The 27710-nt window shown below is 42.3% G+C and overlaps 1 protein-coding gene across 3 annotated transcripts in view; it reads right to left on the bottom strand.

The window, feature by feature from the left end:
• The window catches only part of LOC113172010 (neuropilin-1a-like), a 55961-nt gene extending 47520 nt beyond the window's left edge, over positions 1-8441 (bottom strand). For 2 of the 3 annotated variants that reach the window (XM_026374789.2, XM_026374791.2), the window contains exons 1-2: positions 7689-8439; positions 7005-7179 (exon numbers count right to left, since the gene is read on the bottom strand). In XM_026374789.2, coding sequence (XP_026230574.1) covers positions 7005-7179; positions 7689-7782 — 269 coding nt within the window. In that variant the 5' untranslated portion in view covers positions 7783-8439. Of the gene's footprint in view, positions 1-7004; positions 7180-7688 lie in introns of all 3 variants that reach the window. The other variant, XM_026374790.2, reaches the window with a different exon arrangement.
• Between the last annotated feature and the right edge of the window lie 19269 nt (positions 8442-27710).

Genomic DNA, 27710 nt, shown 5'->3' with positions numbered 1-27710 from the left:
ATGTTGAGCAGTGAGGGCCTGTACAGCTGAAACTGCAGTGAGATGAAGTTATGTGAAGCAGTATCAAAAAGTACTGTGTGTACTCAAAGTATTTCACAGAGCTGTTTACACTGCCACTACTGCTACTTGACACCATAAGGGCTCATTCTCATCATAAAGACCTTACTAATGCACTTCTAATGGGGAATCACAGCAGTTCCACTGGTGTAAAGGATATAAACAGAACATATTACTCAGAGTTTCAGAACAAACGCTGGGATTGTGACACAGTGATGATTTAACCGTTTGCTCTCAACACTTGAGTCGACTAATTTACTCATTTCCTTAAAACCTGTTGCAGTTCCTGATTCAGAATAACTCAGAACTCACAGCACAGATGAACACTGAGTCAGTCCGTCCAATGGCTACTGTAAAACCCAATACGACGAAGCTTCAGATGCACAGAGACACACCACAGTCACAGTGCAGTCCTATCAAAATAAAAGCCCCAATTTTAGATCTTTCAGTGATTTCAGTCAAAAAACTAAACATTAATGTTGATGTCATGTTGTTGTGTCTGCCTCCCACACAGTTTTACTGTCTGTCCTCAATGTGTGCGTCTCACTGGGTGATCACCCTGAGGCCATTCTACCCAGACACTGAAGACACATTCCTCTGCAAGCTTAGGAAGAAAAGGACTTTATTGTCTATGCAGCTACCGAGCGACCATTTTGGCTCCACTGGGCACAGAAGGGGGGTTGGTTTCCTGTTGCACATATTTAAAAAAGACAAAGCCTCTAAATACTGCTCGAAACGCAGTTTGACCCTCACATCCCAACGCTGACCCGTCCCGAGCATGAAATTGTTTTCATGGATGTTTTTAAATCCATGAGAAGAAGCAGCTACGAGCTCCATCGTCACATCACGTGAACAGGACGGTTGATTTTAGGATTTGAAGTAATAAAAGTGAAAAAGATGCAGGTCAAATTGATTTTAATGCATCTGATTAAAAAAAGTGGGTCAAGTCTCGACTGTGCAACAGTAACAGGAAAGTCATTCTGAATTCCTACAACTGTGGGCATGTAGATGCATTTTAATGACTTTAAGGTCATTTTCACACTTGACCCAATAGGACAGGTTTTCATTGAGACCTTTAATGAGGTGTGAAAGCTGCTGTGACTGGAGAGAAGTCCGGATTCCCACAGAGTCCACACTAAAAAAAGGGAGCAGAGAGCTTCCCTTCAGTACTGCAGTTCGAGGCACATCACTATAATTTGCTAAGTAGATTAAAAATACAGAAACTTCACGGGTTTCACTGCCTGGATTATCAAACAAAGTGTTCACGATTCTCCCTGAATGATAAATTCTCCACGTATACTCAAACCCACCAATCAAACACTCTACAAGTCATCGGTTTCCTCATCAAACCGAACGACCATCCAACAAAAACCTGCTTTATCTCTCAGACATCCAGCTGTTTATTTGATAGCTGCCCCCGTGTCGTGCACGGGAGTGTGCATGTGTTGCTTTTGGCACATCTGGAGCGTATCACCGAGTGCATCCTATAAATCCAAGGTTTGAAGCTGTGCTTGTGTGACGTCGCTGACTGGGTTCCCCCCTTTTCTCCTCGTTAATCTGCTCGTTAAGGATCTAATCTGACATGTGTTTCTATTTGTGTGTGTTGAGTGTGACTGTGTGCACAACTGTGTGTGTTTATGTGCGGTTCACTGATGAGCAGGGATCCACAATAAGTCTGATTACGTTTGCAGCAATTAGTTTGTTTTGTTGTGTGTTTTCTTTGCTTTCGTGTGAGTTTACACTGAATTCTCTGTGTTACTGTTTGTGTGTGTGTGTGTTCCACATGTGTGAGTGTGTGACCGTAATAGTTTAGAAAAACAAATCCAAACAACGTACACTTGCATAAGAGAAACAATGGCAGGATTCAAAGTCCGCCCTTCCTTCCATTAGACAAATATTTGCTGCTGAAAGACAAGATTCAGCTGGTGAGAGTCTGTTCGCCAGTGTTTGTGCTGTTCTTACTGCATCGATAAGATACTGTCAAGTTAACACTGATTTAATCAGGATGCAAAGGACCAAAAACCTCAAAATCAGGATTTATCAGGATGCAGAAACCTCAAAATAAATACATCTTTCTGCACATGTTCTGTGGTGACTTTGGATTATGGTGTTAGTGGTTCGGTTCCTGATTCGTACTGGACACACACTGAAACCCTGTAGTATTAGTAGTAGTAATGATCAGTGCTGTCTGGCAGCTTTACAACAAGTATATTAATATTAATTCTGCTTTGGTGTAGAACTAACCACATATTTTACATTTGAGAAAAATTCAATAAAAATAAAATAAATCATGATTAACTGATCATAAATAGTGTAATTGAGTAAAATTAGAAACCACACAAACAGAAAAACCACCAGAATAATAAATCACAAGTGCCTGGTTATTATTTTATCCTATTATTAGTTTAAAGTTATTTTGAGTACAAAGTAAATTAAAATAAAGTGTCTTATTGTCTAACTGGTTAGTAACGATGCTAGCTGCTAACACAAACTAATTGAATTAGTAATCACACAGCAGATATCAGACACGAAGCGCTGAACGTTTATCAGTCATCGTTCTGTGCAGCTTTTAATTAAACATCGCCACGAGCTCAGGTTGTAGAGAAGTTCCCCATCACTCATCCAGACGGAGGAGAGGGAGACAGCCACCAGCGGGAAGAGTGCACGAGGAGTTCAGACAGAGAGGACGGGACGGGGGAGAAAGTGATGGTGCAGGAGGGTGACGGGGGGGTGACAGGATGAAGCCAGCGACAGAACAGCCTGAGGCTGGAAGAAGAACAGAGGGAGTGAGAGGTGTGTCGTCGAGGTCAGGAGCAGACTGACCAGCTCTCTGTCCACCCCCCCCCCCCCCGACCCGTCTCTATCCTATGTTGATTTTCTCTCTTTCTACTTTTCTGCTTTAATATTTGAAGTTCTGTGAGGACGACACTGAATGACCACACGGGATTTAACGATCAAACTCATTTCCTCTGTTTGAGCAGCGTAAGCTCGGCGGGAATCCCAGACCGAGACCCCACCGGCAACGTGGGAAATGTAGTCAGTTTATGAAGCAAAGCCAGCAGGAGAAGAGGGATCTGCTCCTTTATGAATGCACCTATTACAACTCTGTGAGTCTGTAAATCTCTGTAGACTCAGTCGCAATTAAATTTTAAGAGATATTACGAATAGTGCGACAGAAACATCACACGGAGCAGGAGACAGGAAAATAAAACACAGATTCATCTTTCATCCACCTCATTCTCGCAGCTCTTTTAAACTTCAAAGAAACAAACAGCCAAATGATTTTTGAAGGTTCACGCCCCGTGTTTTCTTGGAAGCGAGCCACAGGCTAACCAAACTATGACAGCAGCACATTTAGTGTTCCTGTTTGTGTGGCTGCAGTGGAACTGAAAAATACAACCATCTGGAGGGGAGGCTTTTATTTTCTGAAACTGGCAAAGTCAGAATGAACGCTGAGCACAGGACGACTGGTGAAACGTCGGCTCGGTCTCAAACCACACGAAAACAAGCTGATATCCAGGCTGAGGTGCGGCACAGTTTTCTGCTGAGGCACCAACGCAACCAAACAATTCAGGGCAAAGTCAGCGATTAGTGCTGTTTATCACCTTCACAAGAAAATGTACTGACACTCAACGGTTGTCCAGCTGTGTTTCTAACTGGTTAACTCAGGATGAAGCAACACTTTTAGCATCCACCCCCCTGACTCTCCGGTTCCCTCGGTCAGCACTGAGGCCGTTCACTGAAGTTAACCTCTGGTTAAATATAAAGTCCTTGTTCCTGCACTGCATTCTGGGTAACTGAGCTGTTTAAAATTGGCTTTGCACTTTCATTTGTCACCTGTAATCTGTCTGTTTCACTCTGTAAATAGAATTTTACGTGGCCCAGTTTGGCACATGTAACAAAAGAAAGGCTGCACCAAGCAACAAAATTCAATATTCGTCACCAAACACGTGTAAATTGTGTATTTTGCCTTTGTGTATTAGAGAATTTGCCGAGTGTGCAGCATGTGAAGCATACTGTAAGTGAAGGAAAGTTAGTGCTGCCTCTGTTTGCTATGTGTTTGAGTATGTGTGAGGCGCAGACTGTGCCAGTACAGCTTCATGTAGGAGGAAACAGTTCAGCCAACTCCTAAAAAGATGTCCCAAATTATCCTGCCACCGACGCATGTTCCTTACCCATGCCTCTGCTCTATTTTACCGAGCTCCGCAGGGATTCACTTTGTCGGCCGCTCTATTTCAGACATGGACGCGAGACAAGATTTGTTCTGGTGCCGCTCCAGATTGGCTACGGAGGCAGAGCCGCCGTGTCTTCGTGTGTCTGAGCAAGAGTGTTACTGGTTCTCGTCTAAAGCAAAGTCTGTTCACTGAGCACAGATTGTGTCACTTGAGAGCTGGTGGAAGCAAAAGGTCTTTGCTGGAATTATCACCCGGACCGACTGTTTCCAGAAGCTGATCGTGCCCCAGTGAACCCTACATGAAACCACTCCCACAGACACCACAACCTGCTGCAGTGTCAAGTTAATCATCAAAACACTGTTGTTGTTTTTGACTTATTTATGATGACGTCTCCAGACGCTGCTTTGTGGCATTTTAGCACAAAACTCCCAGTTTTCAGTTTGTTTCTTCGTGAATCACCCGAGTAGAAAACATTTCCTGCATGACAACACTGAAAAACGCTGTAATTAGGGACGATAATTACAAAGCCGGGTCGCGAGGGTGCGCAGGGAAGATATTTAGTGACACAGATGTCGGAAATGTAGCCGGCGTTCGCTTGTGGACGCCACTGCTCTGGTTTCTTTGTTTGGCTTGTTAACTGCAGACATGTTTCACAGCACTGGAGCATGTTCCAGATCGGTCCTGTAATTTAATTATGGGACTGGGAGAAATGGGCAAGCAGCGACACGTTATCTGATGAGGGAGGAAGGGAGGTGGTGTCATTCCAATAATACGTTTCAATTACAAGACATCATTTGAACTAAAGCTATGGGGTAGAAGAAAGACAAAATCTTACTGTAGCCTAAATGCCTTTAGCCACAGATTAGCCACAGATTAGTGGGCGAGGCCCTCAACCTCAACGAGCTCAGTTAGAGAGTTACTGAACAGGAACAGGAACAATTAGCAAACGAGTCATCAGTGAAAGATCTGATCGGCTGCTCGTTGATGTCATCGAATCGTAGCCTCGCGGTCGGGAGGATCATGATGTGGAGTCGATGTTGTGAAATCAAACTCTTACATTTCATCTCAGGATATTTTTGAAGTGGGACTGCGGCCTCGCCAAAGGCTCACAGCCCCCTTCAACAGGCATATTTCAAACATTTGACTTAGTCCCAAAAACAACAGAGTTTCTGCCAAGTCCGAGAGCTACGAGCTGCACCCCCTCATCGTCCAACATAAACTCACACAACAGGAAAAAATGAAACCAATCAAACAAGACGGAGGCCCCTAAGAAAACAGCTAAATACCTCACTAATGCAGGCTGCAGGGTGGCCCGGCCTCAGCGAGGCGTGGAGTCAGGTGTGTGTCTGCAAAACCAACGGTCAGGTCATATAGAAAGATCTAGAAGAGGCTCTTAGGTTGTGTCAGATCCAAACTACCATGTTCATCTTTCTCTTGTTAGATGAGACCGTAACACTACAAACATTAGCTGAAGTGAAACACTGATCAAACTGTGATATGATGTTATTCCTTATTCCTATGGCAGCAGACGATAACACTCAGAGCCAGAATCCGACTAAATGTTGTCACTAGCATTTATCACATTTCATTAAATAGTTAAACAGAATTGTTGCGACAAAATGAGGTCATTGCAGAATTAGGTTTTCAAGAAGAAGCTTTCCAGCATGTGAGGTTGCAACACTGATGTAGGTGTGTAATCCACTCAACGACACACAATATCTACTATCTGTCCGGATTGCTAATGGTTTATTAGTCCCTTGGTGGTGAAACGGGATCCAATAGTATTGGAGGACCCCATCTGTGAGACAGCACCGGCCAGTTGTGATTTACACAGCAGCTGTTTATGGAGCTTTTAAAAAAGACAGAGGAGCCGACATAAAAACAGGTTTATTTATGGAACAGGGCGACGCACGGGCCGCTGTGTGGATCCACACAACTGAGTGTGTCTCTGGGTCAAAGGGTGGAGGAGGAAGGGGGCGGGGGGGTGGTGCTTATTTACTGATTATACAAGGTGACGCACAGGAAGTCGTCAGTCAGACATGTGCAGGAACGACTGTGTGGAACATACATGTCATGTTATAATTTTAAATTGCAGGTTAATGTTTGCTTAGTTTAATTTACTGAGCGATGAAATGTCAGAAAAAGCTGCTTCTTCATGCGTCCAGAGTGTTTTACATGATTAGTTCAGAGTCAGAGCTTCGAATCCTTTAAAAACTCGTCCTGCAGCTTTAAGTGGACGAACAGGCACAAGGTGCGAAAACACAAGCTTATGTTTGTTTCTCGTTCATCGTCCAACTTCCAACAACTGATAGAATCAAATCACACCCTCGAGGTTCTGTTCATCCAAACGCAGAAAGCCAGACAAGCTGCCCCCCCCCCCCCCCCAATACAAACAGGTAAACTCAGCCTCCAAATGAAAAGCAAACAGCATTTCTCTCCTCAAACTGAACTCCAACTCTCTGAAAAGCTGCATCCTGACTTCACTTTCCTCTAGATTCCAGAGACCAGCACCATGAGACCCCCCCCCCCCCCTCCTTATCAAGTATGAATTACAAAACCCATCAAACCCCATTTCCTCTGAAGTAATTGCCAGCAGCCTCTGTGCCATATCTCATCCCTGCACCTCCAGCTCGCTGGGAGCTGGTTTTTACCTCCTTGGCCAATAGGGGGCAGAGTTTCACTCTGTATCCAGGCAGAGTGGAGGAGAGAGAGTGAGGGAGGGGGGAGAAGAGGAGAGGAGGGGAGGAGAGGGAGTGAGGAGTGAACTCTTACTTGCAGTCTCTGTCCTCCAAATCAAAATGCGGATTGAAGTTGATGAGGATCTTCTGACTCTGCTCGGGGGCGGTTATCACCCACACGCACTGCTGGGAGGGGGGGTAGGCGCTGGGGTACCCCGGAGAGGTCAGGTAATCCGCGTTGTGCATCTCGATACTCCCTCCGCATTTATCTGCAGCACAGAGGAAAGTTGTTCAGTCAGTTAGAGGAAAGAGATGAAGTCAGTGGACGGACAGAGATTCAGGAGCATCAGATGAGAGCTCATCACTAAAACACGTTCATTCACATCACAGGAACTGATTCAGCCTGAGGATGGGATAAAACTCCACGATGACACTGTTTCAGAAGGTGTGGTTCTTTGTATCCTGCTAGAAAGGTGAAGCGAGCACATTAAAACCTCTTAATGGAATAAAAATCATATTAATATCATAAAATGAGTCCAAACACAACTGAAGTCTGCTACAGAGACTCATTAAGAGTCTGTGATATTAAATCGTGGCACTCTGTGTGTCTTTAGTTCATAATCCATTCATCTCTTCTATAGAAATATATTCAGATAATAACAGTAAAGACAATAATCCATGCTCTGACTCGGGCCCCTGCAGGGAATTAACAGGTGAGAGGCAACACTGGTGCAAAATGATGTCAAATGGATCAGTAGGAAGAGAAGCTGCCACCTACCAGTCTGAGTCAACGGAGCCACCGACAGGACCTGGCTGAAGAGGAACAATAGCAATCCACGGGTCCTCCTCATCAGACTGAACAACACAGACATTCTGGAAAATGAACAACACACAGTGAAGACAGCGGAAAAACTGCGTCCGCGTTCAGGTCGAGTAGAGAATCCGAAAAAGAAAAGAACCCAAAAAAACGGTCTCAGAGCAGGAGGTGAGCTTGTTGTAGGGTTCCCAGCATCCTGCGAGCCTCAGCACCCGAACCCCGCGTCTGTCGGGGAACAACTTGACATCTTCTGGGCTAAAAGAGAAAATAATCCAAACGCAGAGAAACAGACGAAGAATCAAGATGAAGAATCCGCCGCGCGCCCTCGATTCTGGATCAACCCCGTCACTTGGGGACCGACAGCCGTACTTCCAAGTAGGAAATGAAAAGGGAGAGATCACTAGTTACACAGTGAAGACTCAGAGAAAACCAACCGCGGGGACATCGGAGCGCTGCCCAACAGATTTCAGCTCCGTGTTTCAGTCCAGCTCTTTCTCCGCAGACACGGACCGAGCGTCACGGCGCAAATGTCAGATACGAGTCGAGCTGTGAGAGTAAAAAGAGGAATTTCCACTCCCCAAATTCCAGCTCCTAGAAGCCAGAGCGCGCAACCGGCAGCGACCGACAGCTACAAGGGTCTGGAGCAAAGTGAGAGCGCTGCGCCCTCTGTGCGCTCCCGACGCGTGTGTGCAGGGCTGGAGCAGGAACACTGCGCAAGCAAACTCAAGCTGGCAAGTGGGTCTGGATGAAGGTGTGGGCAGTGTCCAATGAGCGGGCGGGAAACCTCATCTGGTCTTTGTCAAAACGTTGTCATTCGCTCCTTCTTAGCTGGTATCAGGGTGACAGTTTGTCTTACTGACACACATTTAGTTCTTCTGGGTGATTGAGGCTTGTTTAGGTTTGCAGGTGCACACGGGAACATTTGAATATTAGAATATTAAACTTTCACCAGTGGATCATGAATCATTTCTTAAAATTAAACCTAAACAATGTGTTTGTGGACTGAACACAGACACAAGAACATTAACAAGTATGAACATATGTTGTTTAGAACTGGATTAAAATGACCAGTCTTAACATCAGATTAATAAAAACAGTCTATTCTCACTCTAATAATGTCAGATCAGACTAAACCTGCCTCATTTATTAACTGTACCATTAAACCTTTCAGCCTCAACTTGCTTTATGACATGAATACTTTGTGTTTCTGTGTAAAACTCAATCAGTTCATGAAGAAAATGATCCACAGGTTAGTCAATAATTAAAGTGGTTGTTAGCTGGATCCCTGTAAACATCACATTTCCATTTTCCCGGCTGACTCACACAGTTTGTCAGACTAACGGAGTGGAGGTCATGAGTTTCGACTTGTGACCTTAGTGTTTCTAAAAGCCTGCGTGCAGCAGCGTGATAAACAGCAGACTGCAGCTCCCAGGTGTAGCTGCCTGTAATTAAGGAGAGCTTGCTTGTTCAGCACAGCCTGACTAAATAAAAGATAAAAATGTGATTATTAGACACTTAGAGGAGGTGCTAACGATTCACTGCTCTGCACCACAGCCGCACCACTCCTAATATGTCCACAAGGAACCGTTTGGTTTCCCTGGACGCTGCAGATGTTCTGTTCACCTCAAGACAGGATTGATGAACAAACAACCAAAACTTCTTTAAGATCAGACAGAGACAATTCGAGTTCTGGCAGAAATAAGCACGAAGAGAAGCAGAGTGTGGATCTGAGGAACCTGTGACAAACACAAGTTAGAAAACACGTTTCACACCGACACAGAAGTCCACACACACTGAGGTCATGAATTTACCAAGACGACTGTTTCCATGACACTCTCTCTCTCTCTCTCACACACACACACACACACACACACACACACACACACACACACACACACACACACACACAGGAAGCTTGAGGTCAGCGTGAATTTATTTTAATGCACACGTCTGAATAGAACCTAATTATTGCAGAACATGAATGTGAACTCACTCCAAGCCAACAATTAAAAGTTTAAAGAAGTGGCTGTAAACTCTAAAGGTTTCGTAACATGCTGGGATTTTTCCTGCCAGTGTTCTTACAGTTAAAATCTGACCTACATTCATGTTGTTGAACATGATCACACACAAAAGAAAAGTTCACTGTGTGTGAGGAGATGAATGTAAACAGAGAGGATGATGGAGAGAGAGAGAGAGAGAGAGAGAGAGACATAAAAACAGTAAGAGATCAGCAAATGAGCAGCTCAGTGGGTCTGGCACAGAGCGAGGACACACACACACACACACACACACACACACACACACACACACACACACACACACACACACACACACACACACACACACTCGACTCACTTCTCAGAAACAGTTTGTGTTACAGTCCAAAGATCATAACAGACTTGAATGTTCCCACTCAGCGTTCAAAAATGATTCTCACTCCGAGTCTAGATTTGCTCTGCAGATTATTTAGTGAGTGTATGAGTCTGAGTGGAGACAATAAAAAAAAAAAAAATGCTTTGGCAGCACAGCACCCACCAAACTCTGCCAAGCGCGACTGAAATAGCATCAGTGGCGAAGTACACGTTAGTGACGCAAACTGTGGAGACAGAACAGAACTTGTGTTGTGATCTGAACAGTTTTCTTTTGTATCGACGCTGCTGATTCGTTTCTCTGCTCAACGTCTTGATATTTTTCCAATTTCATGCAAAATACTCCCAAGTATTCAGAGCCATTAATCAGGCTTTAATAAAAGGCCAATAACAGCCCGATAAATCACTCTAATGCTAGTTCATGTCCATTAATTGTGGGGAGTGTGTTTGTGTTGAGGCCAATTTTAGCTTGCCAGTGATTGTGAGATGAGATATAGAGAGCGTGCTATGTGTTGAGGGGGCTTTTAAAAGTGCAGCCATATGTCTGTGTTCCAATGACGTTAAGCGAAGGATTTCTTTATATAGCATAAAGATTAAAGACAAAAGCTGCTTTTCTTAGCTGCGACTGTTTCTCTTGGTTGTTTATCGCTTCACGATCTTTCTCACATGCTAACTAAGTTTTATTTTCTGTAGGTAAAATGATTTTCTGTACAATTAAGGGGACTGATCCTGTAGATCTGCCCCGCAGGACTCCACAAATAAAAGTCCTGTTCATTTTCTCATAAACAACGTGATGTGACTGGCATTTGGAGAACGTCTGATGGAAAAACCAGATCTATAAACTAATTGAATCATCAGTACAAAATGTGAAATATCATTTTCCAAAGAAAAGTCTCCACACAGGAGAGAAACTAACATTTTCACAGTGTTCAGATACGATCACAGCATCGTGATGGAGGACAAGCCGTTCTCAGGAACAATGAAATATAAACCTACAGTACATAATGTGCAGATACACATGGATGAACGCTAATGGATTAAAGTTTACGTGCATGCTGGTTGCAGAAGCACACACACCCACTCACATGCACACACACGTGCCTAATGGCTGTGGAATGATGGAGGAGGGACAGTCGTCCTATAACGACAGTCGTTCTTCAGTAATTACAGGAGACACACACGGTGATGCATTAGCCTGCTGTGGTGAACTGAGGCCAGCAGCAGCCAGCACAGGGCTCCTGGTGCACACGCTGATGTATAATGCTATATTTATACGTATCCTGTTATTACACACAGTGCACAATACGTGCTGCGTATGTAAATGCACATACTGTACCGACCCATGAAGCACAGACAGTGACACTGACGTGCTGTTATCATTTACCTCAGAACAATCAACACCTGGATCTGTCAGGTTCGAGACTCGAGTGCAGAACTGAACCTTTCTCCCGTAAAGTGAAGCGTCTCTGTTGTCTTGTTGGAATTGTGCAGCTTTATTTAAATTATACGAGCAGTTAATGGATGTTTTAAATCTTTATTATGCTATGGACACTTCAGTGACTCATTTATTCCCGTCTGCACATATGGACTTTTAATAAAGAGCTTGAGCAGCTCTAACGCACAAATTGGTTCTCTGCATTTTATGTATTATCATTTTATTATATTTTTCTTTTTAAAAGTGAAAGTAGTGCTTATATCTACAATCATTGTTTTTATGCATTATTAAAAAGAACTGAACATCCTGGGGATCAATAACATTTCTATTGTCTCTTATATTTAAACGCAGCCATGACTCTGCACGATGTGAGCACAATACAGACAGAAACACGTTCAGTGACTCTCTACACATGTGTGAATGCTCATCACATAAAAGCTGCCATCACAAAAACATGCATTAATGTGTGCAGAACAAATGCAGACCCCTCGGCCTGGTCCACTCAGCTGTTTCCCTTTCATAAGACAATAAACCCAAACTGTAAGCTCTTAAGGACTCACAGCTCCAAACCACATTTGTCATCCAGCCTCGTTCCACACATTCATGTGAACAGATGCACACGAAATACACACATTCTGCAAAGATTCTTCATCACAACATGAGGTCATGGTGCTGTTGATAGGATCTCACTGCCTGGCACTGATCCAGACTGCCGTCTCTGGTTCACACACACACACACACACACACACACACACACACACACACAGCCTGGCTCTGCAGAGGCCTTGCCAGTTACACCTCCCAAAGGACCTAATGATGAGGCCCTGGATTGCATGGTGAAATGGACAATGGTGGCCAAGAACGCCTTGTTTGAGGACTCGGATTGTGCTAATTACTGTCATTACCAAGGAGGCGATTTGAAAAAGGACGACATAATGATTGCCCAGCTGTAGTGGTACAAAAAAGACTGGACAAACCCTAAACACCATCATGAGTCTGACCAGTACCTTCATTTACAAAGTGAAAATAATAAGTTAGATATTCTTATAAACACACAGGGAAACTGCTGAGGAGACGTTTTTTCCTATGTCAGGAATAGTTGGACGTCTTCGAAAGTTTCCTTTAAACTGGATCTTGGACAGAAGAAGTATGCTAAGTATTTCTTCAGTACAGTTTGTCTTTGACCTGATGGTTTAGTTGAAGAAGTGAAAATTATTCAAACCTGTTTTAAAAAATAAAATAAAAAAGTCTCAGAAAAGTTCAGAACAAGTTCAGATCTATCATCAACATTTTTATTACAGAACAAACCAGAGTGTTTTTCAAGGTTGTTGTAAAAATCTGATTTCCATCAACTTGTATTTTTTAATCTAAAGAGCCGTGACATTAAGCGCTGAATAGTTTCTGAGGCACAGACAGCTGAACATCTGACCCTTTACTGCCTGTCAGTAACATTTCAGCTCCATTACTCCACAGGTCACATGCACAAGGTTTTCATCTAACAACAGGAATATTACAGTGAGTCACGCACAGGTGGAGAGAAGCCAGATCCATTCACTGACACTCAGCTGAAGGCAAACTGTACGTACTGTACATTTATTCATAAAAGTCTGACCTTATATTTACTTTAAAGTGATTTTAATGATAAAGTCGGAGCCTTACGTCTAATATATTCCATCAAGAAAACTCTTAAAGTTACAGTTTAATTCTTATTATATTATCATATCGTATAAAAAAGGGATGATGGATGAGAATCAGAAATATGCAGCTGACATAGAAAACGTATCCTTTAAATTATATATTTTATTTAGCAACTAAACATTTTACTGCTGGAATTCAAAGTTGTCCGTTACAAAGTGCTTAGCTGAGCTTCTGATCCTCTTACAGCATCCAGATCAGGTTTGAGTGAAAATAACACCACTTGAGCTCTCACACATTCTGCACACACTGATATCTCCCTCCCTTATTTTTAGGGACAGCCATAAGAAATTTCCCCTTTCATTCTCTCTCTTGGCACAGTCATCATCGATTTAGCCTAAGCCCTCGCTTGGCACTGAGCGGCTACGCTGCAAGGCTTAAGTGCAAGTGCCAAAATCTGACACTTCTAGAAACCGTGATACTTTGTCACGTACGAAGTGCTGATTGTCAGGAGAGCAGCACTGTCCCACACACTGTCACAGGGTGAGTGTGTGTGTGTATCGGAGATAGTAAAGGGCAGAACCAGTGCAGCTTGGGTTACATCAGTGGACAAAATAAATGACCTCACAGATTGTACCTTACTTTAGGGTAATAGGGTAATGACTCATTGTGAAAAATACATTGAGAAAGAAAGAGGACGTGAAACCTGAAGTTTCAACTACTGGAGCTGCCTTGTTGTTGCTGTTGGTTCCTTTTATTTCCGAACTACCAAGAAAAACCTGGGAAGTTCTTCTCAGTTTAATTCAGTTCAGTTAAAACTGAAGAGCTTCAGTCTCAATCAGGTGGACGGGATCAGCAGGAAAAGATAATGCAGTAGGAGTTTCAACAGTTGTGGTTTGTTTGCTTATGTCGTCAGCTATATCTAAACCCGACATGCCCACATGCTGTGAATGAACCAACAAGTCCTCTTACCTCAACCCTTCTAGTGGTAGTCTAGGGTCACGTCTGCGGTATCTAATCACACGACTGGTTCAAGACGGTCACAGAAACAAAGTCACGTAGATCGATTGCAGCTGCGCTGAAACGTGGTTTAGTGCTGATAGAAAAATGGAGATAGAACAAATTAGATTAAAATTATTCAAGTTGCGTTGCATTTAAAATGACTGCTTACTGCTGGTTTTGTGTTTTTTTATGTGGCTATTTCAAAAAATGTTAATATAGTTTGTCAAAAAGAAAAGATTATCTAGTAATATAGGTCATGTTGTGCAACAATGCCAACCATTGGTATAATGTTAACTGTGCTTGCTGTAAAGAGGCCAGTGTGTTGATATTGCTCCTCTTTTGCAACAGGCACCAAAATGGCAGCTGGTGTAACACTTATTTTTACCCTAAACAGTCAAAAATGCAGCATTGAAGTGGTTGGGTTTACGCACAAACACATGCAAGTTAAATTTAGGCAATAAATAAACATGGACAGGGTGAAATAAAAGTTTGCTGCATGTTTAACTTCAGGTTCCTTCTATCATGTGACTGGTTACAGTAACAGCGACAGACGGTCTCACACTGGACTCTAACTCTGGATGTGGTCTTTCAACTGGACATTTTATTGTTCAGCTCTTCTATTTCACGTGTGGAACTTTGAACCATCACCCAAGCAGGGTTGACGACAGGGTGCACTGGAACTAAAAGGGGAAATGAAAAAGGATCTAACGTTACAAAGGAAAGCAAAGTGTGAGTGTCACGGCCTAAATGTCACAGAGAGTGTGATCAGTGACCCGGAGCTGCAGTCAGGGAGCTGTGACTAATTTAGGGAAGTCGTGTGTGTATCTGCATGTGCTGGTGTGGCTGCTTCAGCCTGACTGATGACAAACTAAGACAAGAGGAGTTTCTGCTCTTTAAATTCAGGCTGCGACAGAAAGATCAGTTTGTATGAGTTCAACAGATGAGACATGATCACCGTCCTCTTCAGAACGTGCTCTGACCAGCCTCAGATGCCGACACAGCAATTACAGCATAGCAGCTATCAGGGGTCGAAGGTCGCCTCAGTTGACTTCTAACGACCTGAATGGTTAATTAGTGAGAGCGAGTCGCGGCCACCGGCTGTTGTTTCATTAGACATTCCTATTGAACATTTACTCTGCTAAGCAGAGGTTACCTTAATTTAATGTTTGACATTTATGCAGCAACACAACACAGAACAAGGTGTTTCTGCTCCGTCTCATTAAAGGAACAATCGTCCCTTAATAGGAAAGTCAAATAATTCTACACAGTAAAAGCTTTTGAACGTTGTTTTATTTCTATCACTATGTTTCTACTGTATTTACAGTCTATAGGACAGTGTGTGCTTCATTTTTCTTTCAATTCATTTTATTACTAAGATGCATTATCATGAAATTTATTTCACTCAAATGAAAAAGCTGAATTTCAATGAACTGCACGATATGAGTCAGTGAATATTTAGTAAAATTCTGTATTTTGTGTAGAAACAGCTGCAAAAGATAAAACTAAACATTTCAAATCAATCTTTTCAGAAAAACAGATGTGGTTATATAATCATGTCCTGTGTCATGGAAATCTAATTATATAATGTTAAACTAGTTGTAGCTCACAGCGGGCACGTTGTGAGTTCCTAACTTGGAAGGAAATGATAAAATGCCTTCAGGGGAGGTTTTGGGGAGAAGTGAAAGAGACTTGGAGAATTTTAAGGACTTGAAACTTGAGTTGATTCAGGTCAGTATAAGTTCCAGTTAGAGGAGTAAGAGATGAAACTGAGGAGAGATGGTCTTTTAATTCTCATGGATTCCACTGAAGCTCTGGTTTCAACTAAACACATAATTATTGTGTCCATCCTGAAACCGTCCTCTAACTGTGGACATCACTGCAGGCTCCAGTCATTTCATATGTGCTGTTTAATGTTTCTTACTAAGACATCGTGTCTCATTTCGTAGCATTAGTGACATTTAGTTTTATTTATACTCACAGATTTGCAGCCTTCTGTGTCTGATTTGTTGCATCTGGAAAACATACTTATTATTAAATGTTAATTAGCTTCATGTCATAAACTGAGGAGACTTCAGAACTACCACGGACTACAGCGACGACTCCTCTTCTGTAAGGAGTCAATAATCAATACAGCTTCTAAAGCATTTCAGAGATTATAGTCAAATAAAATAGGAAGCGTGCCTTTCCTTTTATTGAGCAAACACAAATGCAGCAAGGGTTAATAACGTATTCACTGAAGATGGAGCACACTGAGATGAAATCATCTAAAATGGCAGATGTGAACATTTACCACTCGTATATGGTTATATTTCAAAAACACACTGTAATAACCCTGCTGGTCTATATACGGAAAACTCATTGACCACCATTTTGAAAAATACTAGACTACCATTACCAATAACCTCAGCAGACATTTCCTTTCTTCACATGACCAACCCCACTATCACTGTATTTACATTACCCAGAATTAATGACCCTAATCGAGTGCAGGCTGCAGTTCCTAAATCACTAAAAACAGCCACGGCGGCCTGACAACATGTTCCATTTTCCAGCCACCTCACCTCATTTTTATTCTGCGTGTGATGCCCGGTGTCATGGAGCACTGGTCTCAAGCCTGGGCACGAGGAATGGAAAGGAAGGCAGGGGGAGAGGTGCAGCGATGGGGGAGCAGGGCCTGCGATGGTTTAAAGCACCATGCATCTTCTCTATCTGACGGACTCTGCTGGGTACCGAGTCGATGCTTCACTGGGCCGTGAAGGAGCCGATTTGTTCTCCTCCACGAGACGAGCTCTGGAATCATCTGCAGCCACCACATCTCCGAGAAAAAACATCTGAACAAGTTGTTTAATCTGGTATCATTAATATTTGTCTTGAAATGCAGATGTGTCCTCGGTTCACCCCACGTGGACGTTTAAAACCTCCCTGCTTGATAAAGCTAAATCTAGACCAGGTGAAACAAATAAACTGAATCAATGTGGAGCAGAACCAGTGAGCCAAGATCATTCTAATCTTCATAATTCAAACAGGGCTTGAAACTAGCAAACAGTAAAGAGCTTGTTTTGACCTGCTTTACAGTTTCTGGGTATTTGTTAAAGGGGTGAAGGTACAGGGGGCGGGGAGAGCGCCATCAATCATTTGACACCTCGGTCTAAGCAGCATGAGGGTCTACACCAGTCTAGGAAGCTATCTCACACATCAAATCCAGATGGTCTTAGAAATCATAGTCAGTAAATATCTCAGTGTAATATCAGACAAATGAGCTCATATCTCAGTCATGAATAGGATTTTATTCCAAGGGGACTCCTGCATCATTTTGACGGCGCTGTTCAGAAACGTGGGTAAGTGTGATGGAGAACATCCCCATTAAATGTTCCTCTATGAATGAACAGAAATTAGCTGTGGTTCAGTGTCTCAAACAGGCACGACGGCACCCAAAGCACTGAAGACGCATCCGTCATGTGTTGACTTACCTGTTCTACTGAGCTGGGTCCATCTCCAAGTAAAAGAAGAGGCTGTGGATCCAGAGCTGTTTAAACGTCCTGGTTGTACCAGGTTTAATTAGTATTACTGCAAGTCTGTGATGTACGTATAAGAAAAACTGAAGAATATTATCTGAACATTGAACTCTACACACTCCAGCCCTGCAGGTGGCAGTATTCACCATTTTTGTTGTTCTGCTGTCCACCAATAAATGGAGTGAAGAAAAGATGCTTTGAGCTAAATGCTAATGTGAAGCATGCGAATAGCTCCAGTGAAGTAACACCAACTAGAAGAAAGGAAGTCCAGAGGAGACTGACTGGACTGCTGTTTGTTCTGATAAAAGGACGACCAGTGTTATTGTGATTTATCCAAAAGTTGTTTTCATATTTCTTTAATGAAAAATATCAGTTTCACAGTGACACAGGTGGAGACACATCCCACATTCTACCACTGTATAATAACCTACTGACCTGCACTGGCTTCTCTTAAGCCACGCTCCGATGCACCTTTTTAAGACTTGTTCAGGAACAAGACATTGTCAACACACCCTGCATGGACTGGACATAACCTACAAAGTGCTTATCAGCACAGACATATCCGCCGGCCATGTTAAACCCTGCTGACGGAGGAAACAAGGGGACGACTGATAAACTGTGGCGTTATCTTTTGGTTGCGAGGCCTAAACAGACAGAATGACTCATTGAGAAAGAAGCTGGGCTGTCAGCACAGGCAATCTCTCTCCATCACATTGATTATTTGGTCAGACAAAATGATTGTTTACTGGCTGATCAATAATTAGTGCAAACTGTAATCCCAACTAATACACTCCCCCCGTTAAATAAAACCAGCCACTCATTGTGTGCCGAGGAAGTGCGGCCACATAAAAACACATAAATCTATGCAGCATATGGATTCATCATAGAGTGTGTGTAACGTGTACATCTGCTGTACACATGTACACATTACTCCAGCTCAAAAGATGTAAATACTAACAGCCTAACATGATTTACTACACATTAATGCACAGACGTGTCTGTACATGCAGCTCTCCTATTCTTTCTGAGTTGAAGTACAAACTATGGTACATCCCTTTTTTCTCATTCATTTAAATCTTGCTATTATGGTGCACAATCCAATAATTGAATGGATAGTTCTCATTCATGTACTAATCTTGGCAGGACTGGATTCATGCATATTTTAAATGGAATGAGCTGCAAACAGCTCTCAACCTAGATTATTTTATTCCCACTGGAGAAATGAAAGTTTTATTACCATCTGTATTTTATCACTCTTACAATAGTTGATATGAATTCTTGCTTCTGCCTGAATGTTCACTGACTTTTGTTTAACTGTCGCTCCTTATTGCGTGCATGCACATAGCCTGGCAGTACTGTTTAAATAAAGAATCGGGTGCAGACAAGGTGCATGTACCGCATGTCTGTATCGCCTGCTGCATGCATGCCTGTGCAGTGGCGTGATTTGGGAGAGAGACAACGCCTGTAGGCACATGTGTGAGCTTTAACCCACACACTGGACCAAAATGCTGACAGTGGGTGATTCTGGAAGTTTACTGCCAACATTTGAAAAATGACTTATTGTCAAATTGCATCAACATCATGGTTAAAGTTTAAATATGCAACTCTGTCTCTCAAAAATTATGTTCTAGGCAATTAAACTGAAAACCTGATTATGTTTTTATGGCGAGTGTAATCAGAGTATCATTAAAAGACATTTAGTAACAAAACAAATAAAAAACTGCAGACATAACTTCACCTCCAGAGTCATGTGTGTGGTTTGGTTTAAGCAACAAAAGGCCTTTGGTTAAGGTTAGGAAAATGACTCACATTTATGTTCCTTCAAAAACTATTTGTAGAGTTTAGTTGTCTTTAGGCTACGACTAAAACTCCTTGGTTAACATATCAGACTGTTATCAACACAACTTTTTCTTGGTCAATAAGAAACAATAAATTAGTTATTGCAGCTCCATTTCTCCAACCTGCTGTTCTGAGTGGCAGATTTACTCAGAGTCTATAATAATATTTGAAACAGTAAGTTTGTCTGTAACAACAGCAGGTTTCTCACCTCTGGCTGATGGTTGTGGGTGATGCTGCCTGAGATGATGTCTCCAGCTGATGCTTTAATATCAAACATATCAGAAAACAGTGGATACATACACACATATCATCGATCTGAAAGGCTGAGACTGAAGCTGAAGATCCATAGAAGAGCTGCAGACACTGTCCAGTTAGCTGCAGTGTTAGAAAATAGAAAAATAGAACCTGTGCAGACTGAAGCAGAACATTTCAGAAAGTTTGGCATCAGTGTAAACTTGATCAAACCAAAGAACTAAAGTGGTTTCACTATTCACCAGCCGTACCTCTACAAATATCACCATGAGTGTAGTTATGCGTGCTAACATTTGCAGCTCCATTAGACCAGATGAAGTCGACTGAATCCATTTCCCAACACTTCTGCACTTTCTGGTTTTGGATGAACTTTCCCAAACTGAAACATTTTCCAACATGTGGAAGTGAAACAGACAGTGTCGTGGAAAAACGACTGCCAACACAAAGACTAGAAAACCACAAATATCAACACAAAAAAGCTCCAACAACAACACGAGACTGAACGAGCACACAAACAACACATTGTGCCAGCTTCTGCATTCCGACGTCTTTGGCCACTGTTTCAGTTTGAACTGCTTTTGAAAGGGAATTTCATAAGTGTGGCTGAATTGGAAACAGAAGTCTGCAGATCAATATTTGAATATAAGTGCTTTGGTTTACTCCCATGTGAGTGTGTTCTCATGCATGTGTGTGTGTGTGTGTGTGTGTGTGTGTGTGTCAGGCTGCCTTGGGCAGTGCTAGTGGGACCAATGCCAGACGGTTTACTGTCTGGAATTTGATGGGGTCTGGTAATGTTTTATGGGCACTTGCCTCGATGATACATTATGAATAAGGCCACCTTCCATCAAAGACAGAGTCATATGAAGGGACGCATGCTTAGCAAAGTATTCTTCCACTTAATCATTCGATTTCTCTTTCTCCCTGTCAAACTGTTTGGTTCATCATCACACATACACACACACAAGTGGGAGCAACAGAGAGCGACAGACTTCATTTGACGATCGGTCCGGCCTCTCCTCCCTCTCTGCCCCCAGGTCTCCTATTTCCTCACTTTCCCACAGATGTCTCCTTCAATGATACACTATTGATTTATTGTCCACCACATGACCGAGAGGGAGAGAGAGCGGGAGAAAGATGCCGAAGGAGGGATGGAAACATATTGACCGGGTGAAGACGCGGGAAAGAGACAGAGAGAGAAAGATATTAGTAATGTTGCTGTTTGTTGTTGTCACACTGTCATCAGCAGAACTTGGCTGTCACACCAGCAACATGGGATGAAGGAGCGTTGTCATCTGTGCCGAACACGGAGCAGTTTAACGTTCTGGAAAGTCAAATGATGAGCCAGGACACTGAGTCAGTCCCAGCACTCAGAGATTCCAAGGTCATTTGTTAATGATTATAAGGCGAATGAATTATTGAGTATGGAGGATGAGGTGCTGGGCAGTGCAGTACTATCTCCCAGAGAACATATTGACTCTTCGGAAAATTAAATTAGGCTGGCATATTTCATTTTATTTTTAAAATGGGATGAGCGATCCAGCTACTTACTGTCCTGTCTGCACTGACAGACAGTTTCTTACAGAAAAAAGACTTGTGAACAGTAGTGAACAGGTGGTGGACAAACACCTGTGTGGACGCACATTCACCACAGTTTTGCAAATTTTAAGACAAGACAAGTTCATGAAGAAGACATAAAACTTTAACTTTGCAGTTTCACTTTAGCAGATAAATAAACACGATGTCATTCATCTTATTTCTTGTTTTACTGACTCACTAGATAATAACTCCTTCTATGGATGAACCCAGAGACGTGTTTACATGTACTGGATTCTCCTGATCGGGGTTTATCTGGGTTTCATAACCTGCTGACAAGGTAAACAGTAGAATTCCTGCAGGTTTATGGTGCATTAAATCCTAAACTGATGATTAGTAATAATAAGATAAAACTCTACCTCCAGTATTTTCTGTGTTCATTTTAAGGCCAACACATGTTGCACATGCTGCAAAACAACTGTTTTCTCACCACAGCTGCTTAAAAACAACGTTTTCAATTACATCTAGTCCCCAGTTTGGCTCATCCCAGCTACAGAGTCCTGACTACTGTACTTTTTCTGTCAGTGTGACAAATCTGCTGTGTGACATGTTTATAATTTAGGCTTCAGCTGTGTTTTAATTTTAATTTTTGGCCCTGAAGTGCAGCTTCAAATTAGTTTTTGTCCTTTATCTCCTGTTAATAAAGACACTGATTGAAAAAGAAATGAAAAAGCAAAACGGTACAAATAACAGATAGTTAGATAGAAGTTCAGCTGAATCATGAAACCACAGTGGAAAATCTCCTCACACTGTGGTAAAAGAAAGGATTGTTTCAAATTAAAACCTTGGCTAAAAAAGAAAACATGGGATCAAATTAAAAAACAGCTTTCGTGACGCCGACATCACTTCTTTGCATCAGTCACATTAGTGTCTTCACTTCTAATTTGAGGGTTTTTCTCTGTAACAATAAATAAATCAGTGCATTTATTTTCTAATTAACAAAATAGGTTTTAATCTTGCACCACGGGGACACCGTAGATTAGTGCCTTGCTCAAAAAAACTTAGATGTATCTAGACACTGTGGCTCCAGTTACACTTATTAATTTGTATGTTGGAGGAATTGTGTTTAAATAATTTCTGATTCTTTCATGAATAAACTGGATTTTGTTCCAACACCTACAAATTATTTAAAGTGAGAATGACTCAACAAAAAGCAGCAGCCGAGTGCAGTGAGGAAAACAAACCAACTTCCATTCAGCTGGAGCCAGCTAGCTGACCTCTGACCTCCTGGAAGGATGCACATAAAATTCAGTCAAATTGACATTAGACTGTAAAAACTGTACAAATATCAAATATTTATATTTAATATTCAGCTGCAGGAGGAGTTCTATCCACCGCAGATGAGAAGTCGTCTCTGCCTCTCACCATATATATTCCCTCCTCTAACACAAACAAACTGTTCATACACAGACCTCCTCAACTCATCTGTCTCAGGGAGTCCAACACAAAATTAGGGCCACTCGCTGCTCCTAGTTGCCAAGGCAACCACTCAGAAATATAGAGGCTTTTCTGCACAGGGACCAGCAGCATGGCCGTATTATTTACCACTGGCTGAGGCTGTAATCCCTGTCACCCACCCGCTGTGTCGCCAACTATACCTCTGGAAAAGATCACCTAACCCCCACAAACACCAGAAACCCACCCCTACGCTCGCTTTCTCACACTCGCACTCTCTCTGCATGGTGGCATTGTAGGTCTCTGGGAACAGCAGGGCGACAGTTACCATGGCAATGTTGATGGTTATCTTTTTCATCCCCCCCACACGTCAACAGGTAAGCTATGTAATGTAAATCTGTCGTACACATGTGCACAAACGTGCAAATGCACAGACTCAGTCTTTCCTGCACATTTATTCAACCAACTGTGTAAATAATTAATAATAAAACACACACACACACACACACACAAAAGATGTTACAAACAGGAAACATGAACCTTCCACGTCTAGAAACTACAACAGCTGCACATATGGACATCAACATGTCCACAGTGTGCACACGTACATGCACGTTACACAAAAAACACAATACTACACACAGTACTTTGTTTTTATAAAAATTCAGACACACACTCTTTCTCACAATCACGCACCGAACCTCCGTCTGCATGCCCCATCAGTCAAACCCATAATTGGCCGTCCATTATGCCAGAGTTCATTTTCATGGTTCCAGCTGAAGTGTTTACCACGTCTGTGGGCATCGCTGACATGATTAGGCTGCCGTTCTGCTAATTTATTGGGTTGATCCTGTGGGTACGTGTCGATTATTGGTTGGATTCAGGAAACGCTGTGAAACTGCTGATTTCCACTGGAGGACTTGACGTTTATGATGTTTAAGATGGTTTTATATCGGGGCGTGTGACACCGTGCTGAGTATGTGACTTTGATAAATGACCGTATATCTATCATGGTTAAACACCTACTCCACATGAGACTGAGCTGAATTTAGCAGCGAGTCTTATTTATTGTGACACTTGAGATGTCAACACAGGAATATAATTCATGCTTCATCCTTCTCTGGTGAGAATGTTGCAGACTAATGTTTCGAGCAGCAGTTTTTATTGTGGGTCATTTTGTTAGAAAGGTGCAGGGATTGTTTGTCTCTTTAATGAAATTAAAGTTTTAATTCTAAACATATTGTAGTTCAGCCTCCATACAGCAGGTTTTATACAGGTTTTTATTGTGACTGATGTAAATGTTCACTCATTATTGAACTCTGCAGTATACTGTACATTACACCATTCAACACATAAGGTAAACACTATTTCCCCCCTGTCGATGTGACGGTGCATCCACCATCCACCCTAAATATTGCCCCTCAAACATCAAATGGGAGAAACTAATAGAAAAACTAATAGAAGACCAAGCCGACCGTTCCTCTGAGGAATGACTGACACTTGATTTCCAGCTGGTAAACAAGAGAGGCGGTTTGCTGTCTGCCATTCAGAGAAATGACGTTTCCATTTGTGAGAGGCTGACGGACGTGTGAACGCAAAATAAGCTCAGACATGTTTCAAATGAGTTGTTATGACACTCACATATAAACACAGATACAGACATGTAAGAACACACGAACATCTGCAGCAACATGGCAACACGTGCACACAAATGCATTCTGAAAACACACACACACGTTCTGCTCTCACACACGCCGGCTCCCCACTGTCACAACATTACATGCGATGAATGTGTCACTCCGGCAGGCAGCTTCAGTGAGGCTCGCATTTTCATAATTCCATCTAAAAGAGGCGAGGGGAAATTCGAACAGTAATCTTTGTGGGAAGTTGAAGCGCTCCCGGCTATCCGGATGACATCTAAATAACATGCTATGTGTCACGCCTATCTGAAATAGCAATCACCAGATGTAAATGTCATTGGGAATTCAACTGGAGGGTGTTTTTAAGAGAGAAATTCTGATCCCCGGGATTTAAATCCAATATAAATGGCTAATCTGACTCCTGTATGTCCTGCATGAGAATAATGTAGAGGTGGATTCAAATGCCAAGAAAATGTCACAGGTATTATAAAAATACAGACATTTCTTATGAGATGTGACTGTTAAGTGTTATATGTTGCTGTACTTTGGCTCTGTACTGTGACTGTCTATGAAAGAATACATCTCTAATATCGACAGTTCAGTGTGTGTTACTCTTGGATTCTGTGTTTATAGCATCTGAAGCCACAGTGAACAGGACGTGTTTACTTTATGCTTCAGTACAGGCAATAGTTTGTGGGAACGTTTCTTCATGAATGCATGAATTAGATATTGGAAAGTTTGACCTAAATGTTCTTCTGTATGAGAATAATGTGCAACCAGAATTTCTGAAAACAAAAATCCCCATATATTATTTGTGTTTCACCCATTTGCAGCTTTTATTCGTGAACTTCAGGTGCACATAATATCCAAATCCTAATTCTTTGTCAACTACAAGACTGTTCAGGTGGAATAACAGCTATGAATCTACAGCATCGTGGCCACACTCATGGCTTAAACACACACAGATTAACCATGACATAAAACCACTCGACCATACAAACAGTGCAGACTGAATTCTAGAAAAGCCAGCGACATCATGATTTGTCTCCTTTGACTTCACTGAGTTTTATATTAGCCCGTCTTTATAAACACCATCTCTGAACACCACTGCTTGTACCACAGGTGCATTGTTGCAGCTTCATCCTCTACAACTTCACGGTTAATTAAACAAAGTACTATTAGTACTATTAGTACTAACAGCAGCAGCAGCATTAATAGTACGAGGACTCTTAGTGTTAAAACTAGCCATGATGAGGCAGTGAAACCCACATACACACAGGCTAGTTATTACTATTCTAAGCAAATACACATCAAGACTTTGCAACCTCAAGGTCAGAACCTCTGAGTCTGGTTTGGACTTGATCCTGGTCTTTATTCACTGCTCTCAGAAGCGGGCAGGAGTGTACGTGGGTTCTGTCCTGCACTCCGAGTAGTTTATTAGTAAGCTGTGCAGCACTATGGTTGGATTAGAATTCACTTCCACCAGCTCAGAGTGACGGGAGTCCATTCAACATTTCATTCAACCTGCCCCAGTCATTGGCAATGTGCTGCATCAAGAATTAATACAGCGTGACTCGGCTACTCTGACCCATAAATTACTTGTTGTTGAAGTTCATCGGTGCCTCTGAAATGTACCCCTTTGAAGATTGGTTTCGCGGTTAGAGGGTAACCCCGTAACCTGAAAGTTCAAAGCCTGCAACCACAAATGTGTCCATCAGGAGTCTGAAAGGACGTTCATGCACCTTCTCACATAATCAGAGTGAGTTTGTCTGGAGAAGCTGGACGTCTGAGGTATAAACACTTGCTGTGTGATACATGCTCCAAACCAGGCTGGTTAATATATTTAAATGCGTGCACAAGTGCTATTGATATGCTGATTTATTACTAAAATCTGAAAGGAAGTTTTCATTAGTTTTCATTTGCCAGTGGAATTAAAATCCCATCTCATAAATTAAACAAAAAGCCTTTGAGATTTAATTGAATTCCCTGGTGTAGTAGAGATCCATTCAACACATAATTATAGATTTCATGAGGATTACCAACATAATAATAATAAAAAAAATGTGAATGTCAAAACCCAAATAAGAAAAGCTTTAGCACGAGAGTTAACAATGACACAACATTTAGTTTTTACTTTGGAGCTATTAGAGTTTAGTTTGATGACAGAAATTCTACATTACATAAGTGCTCGCTAAGCAAAATGACTTAAAGCATTTCTACTGTGTTTATACCAGGAGCAGTGAGCACGGTACAGACCGGAAGGACCTGAACTGACCTCATGTTCACTGGAAACAAGCACATTATTATATAGGAGCCCAAAACATGTTTGCAACAACAGCCCTGATAATATCTGCTCGAGATGGAGGAAGTGTTGTGTGTCAACTTCCTGCTGAGGTTAAAAGTCAACCATCTTGTATCCAGTCTGTGATCTTCGTTTGCAGCCAGGTGCCTCTCAGTGTTTTAATAATGACACCATGATTCCTTTATTTCCATTTATTTACCTTCCCTTCATGCATTTTCTCAACATTCCTCCAGAAAGAAATTTCCTGAAAACCTTCTGATAGTTCACAGTTCTAACAAGAAGAAGAAGAAGAATCCTGAAACTATGAAGATCTTCACTTTGGACTAATCCGAGCAGGCCTCTGTGTTTTCCACACCAACAGTAGCACACAGCAGCTAACATTTCTCTTGTAATCCTGTTACATGCTGCATAATCCCACCCACCCTCACCGTGATGGTATGTCACTCAGCGACTCTGACTCAGGACATCTGTTAGTTATCTGCAGAGACAGACAGAGAGCGATAGTGACAGACACTTGACAGAGGAGTCCTTGAGTTGACAGGAAGGGAGTCTGAGACAGACAGCCCAGTGTACAGGGTGAAGAGCCGAGGGCCTGCCAGAAAACCTGCTCACCAACCCACAACCCTTCAACCCCCCGGAGGCCACGAGCTGGTGTGTGCTTATGCCAGCAGATGATAACAGCCGGTGAGCAGACGGTGTGTGTGTGTGTGTGTGTGTAGGAGTGTGTGTTTAAGAAGAGGCCAGCAGACCACATACCGGCCTCCGGAGCTGTTTGTACTGTAGCCAAGCAGGGAGACGATCAGACGTGATACAAACAAGCACAAAGCAGAAGCACACGAAACATCTATTAAAGCTGTTGGGACCTTCACTGAAAAATCACTGAGACGTGTCTGAGTGACTGATTTAGACTTTATTTAACTAATTAATCCAGACCACAATGTTTCTTTAAGTTCTGTGCCGTGTCGGACACTTTAGTGGAAAAAGATCTTTACTGACATGTTTCAAC

The sequence above is a fragment of the Anabas testudineus genome, chromosome 17 (genome assembly GCF_900324465.2).
Source record: "Anabas testudineus chromosome 17, fAnaTes1.2, whole genome shotgun sequence".
Taxonomy (NCBI): domain Eukaryota; kingdom Metazoa; phylum Chordata; class Actinopteri; order Anabantiformes; family Anabantidae; genus Anabas; species Anabas testudineus.
Note: the sequence above shows the minus strand (reverse complement) of the source record. Positions and strands in the feature narration are given on the sequence as shown.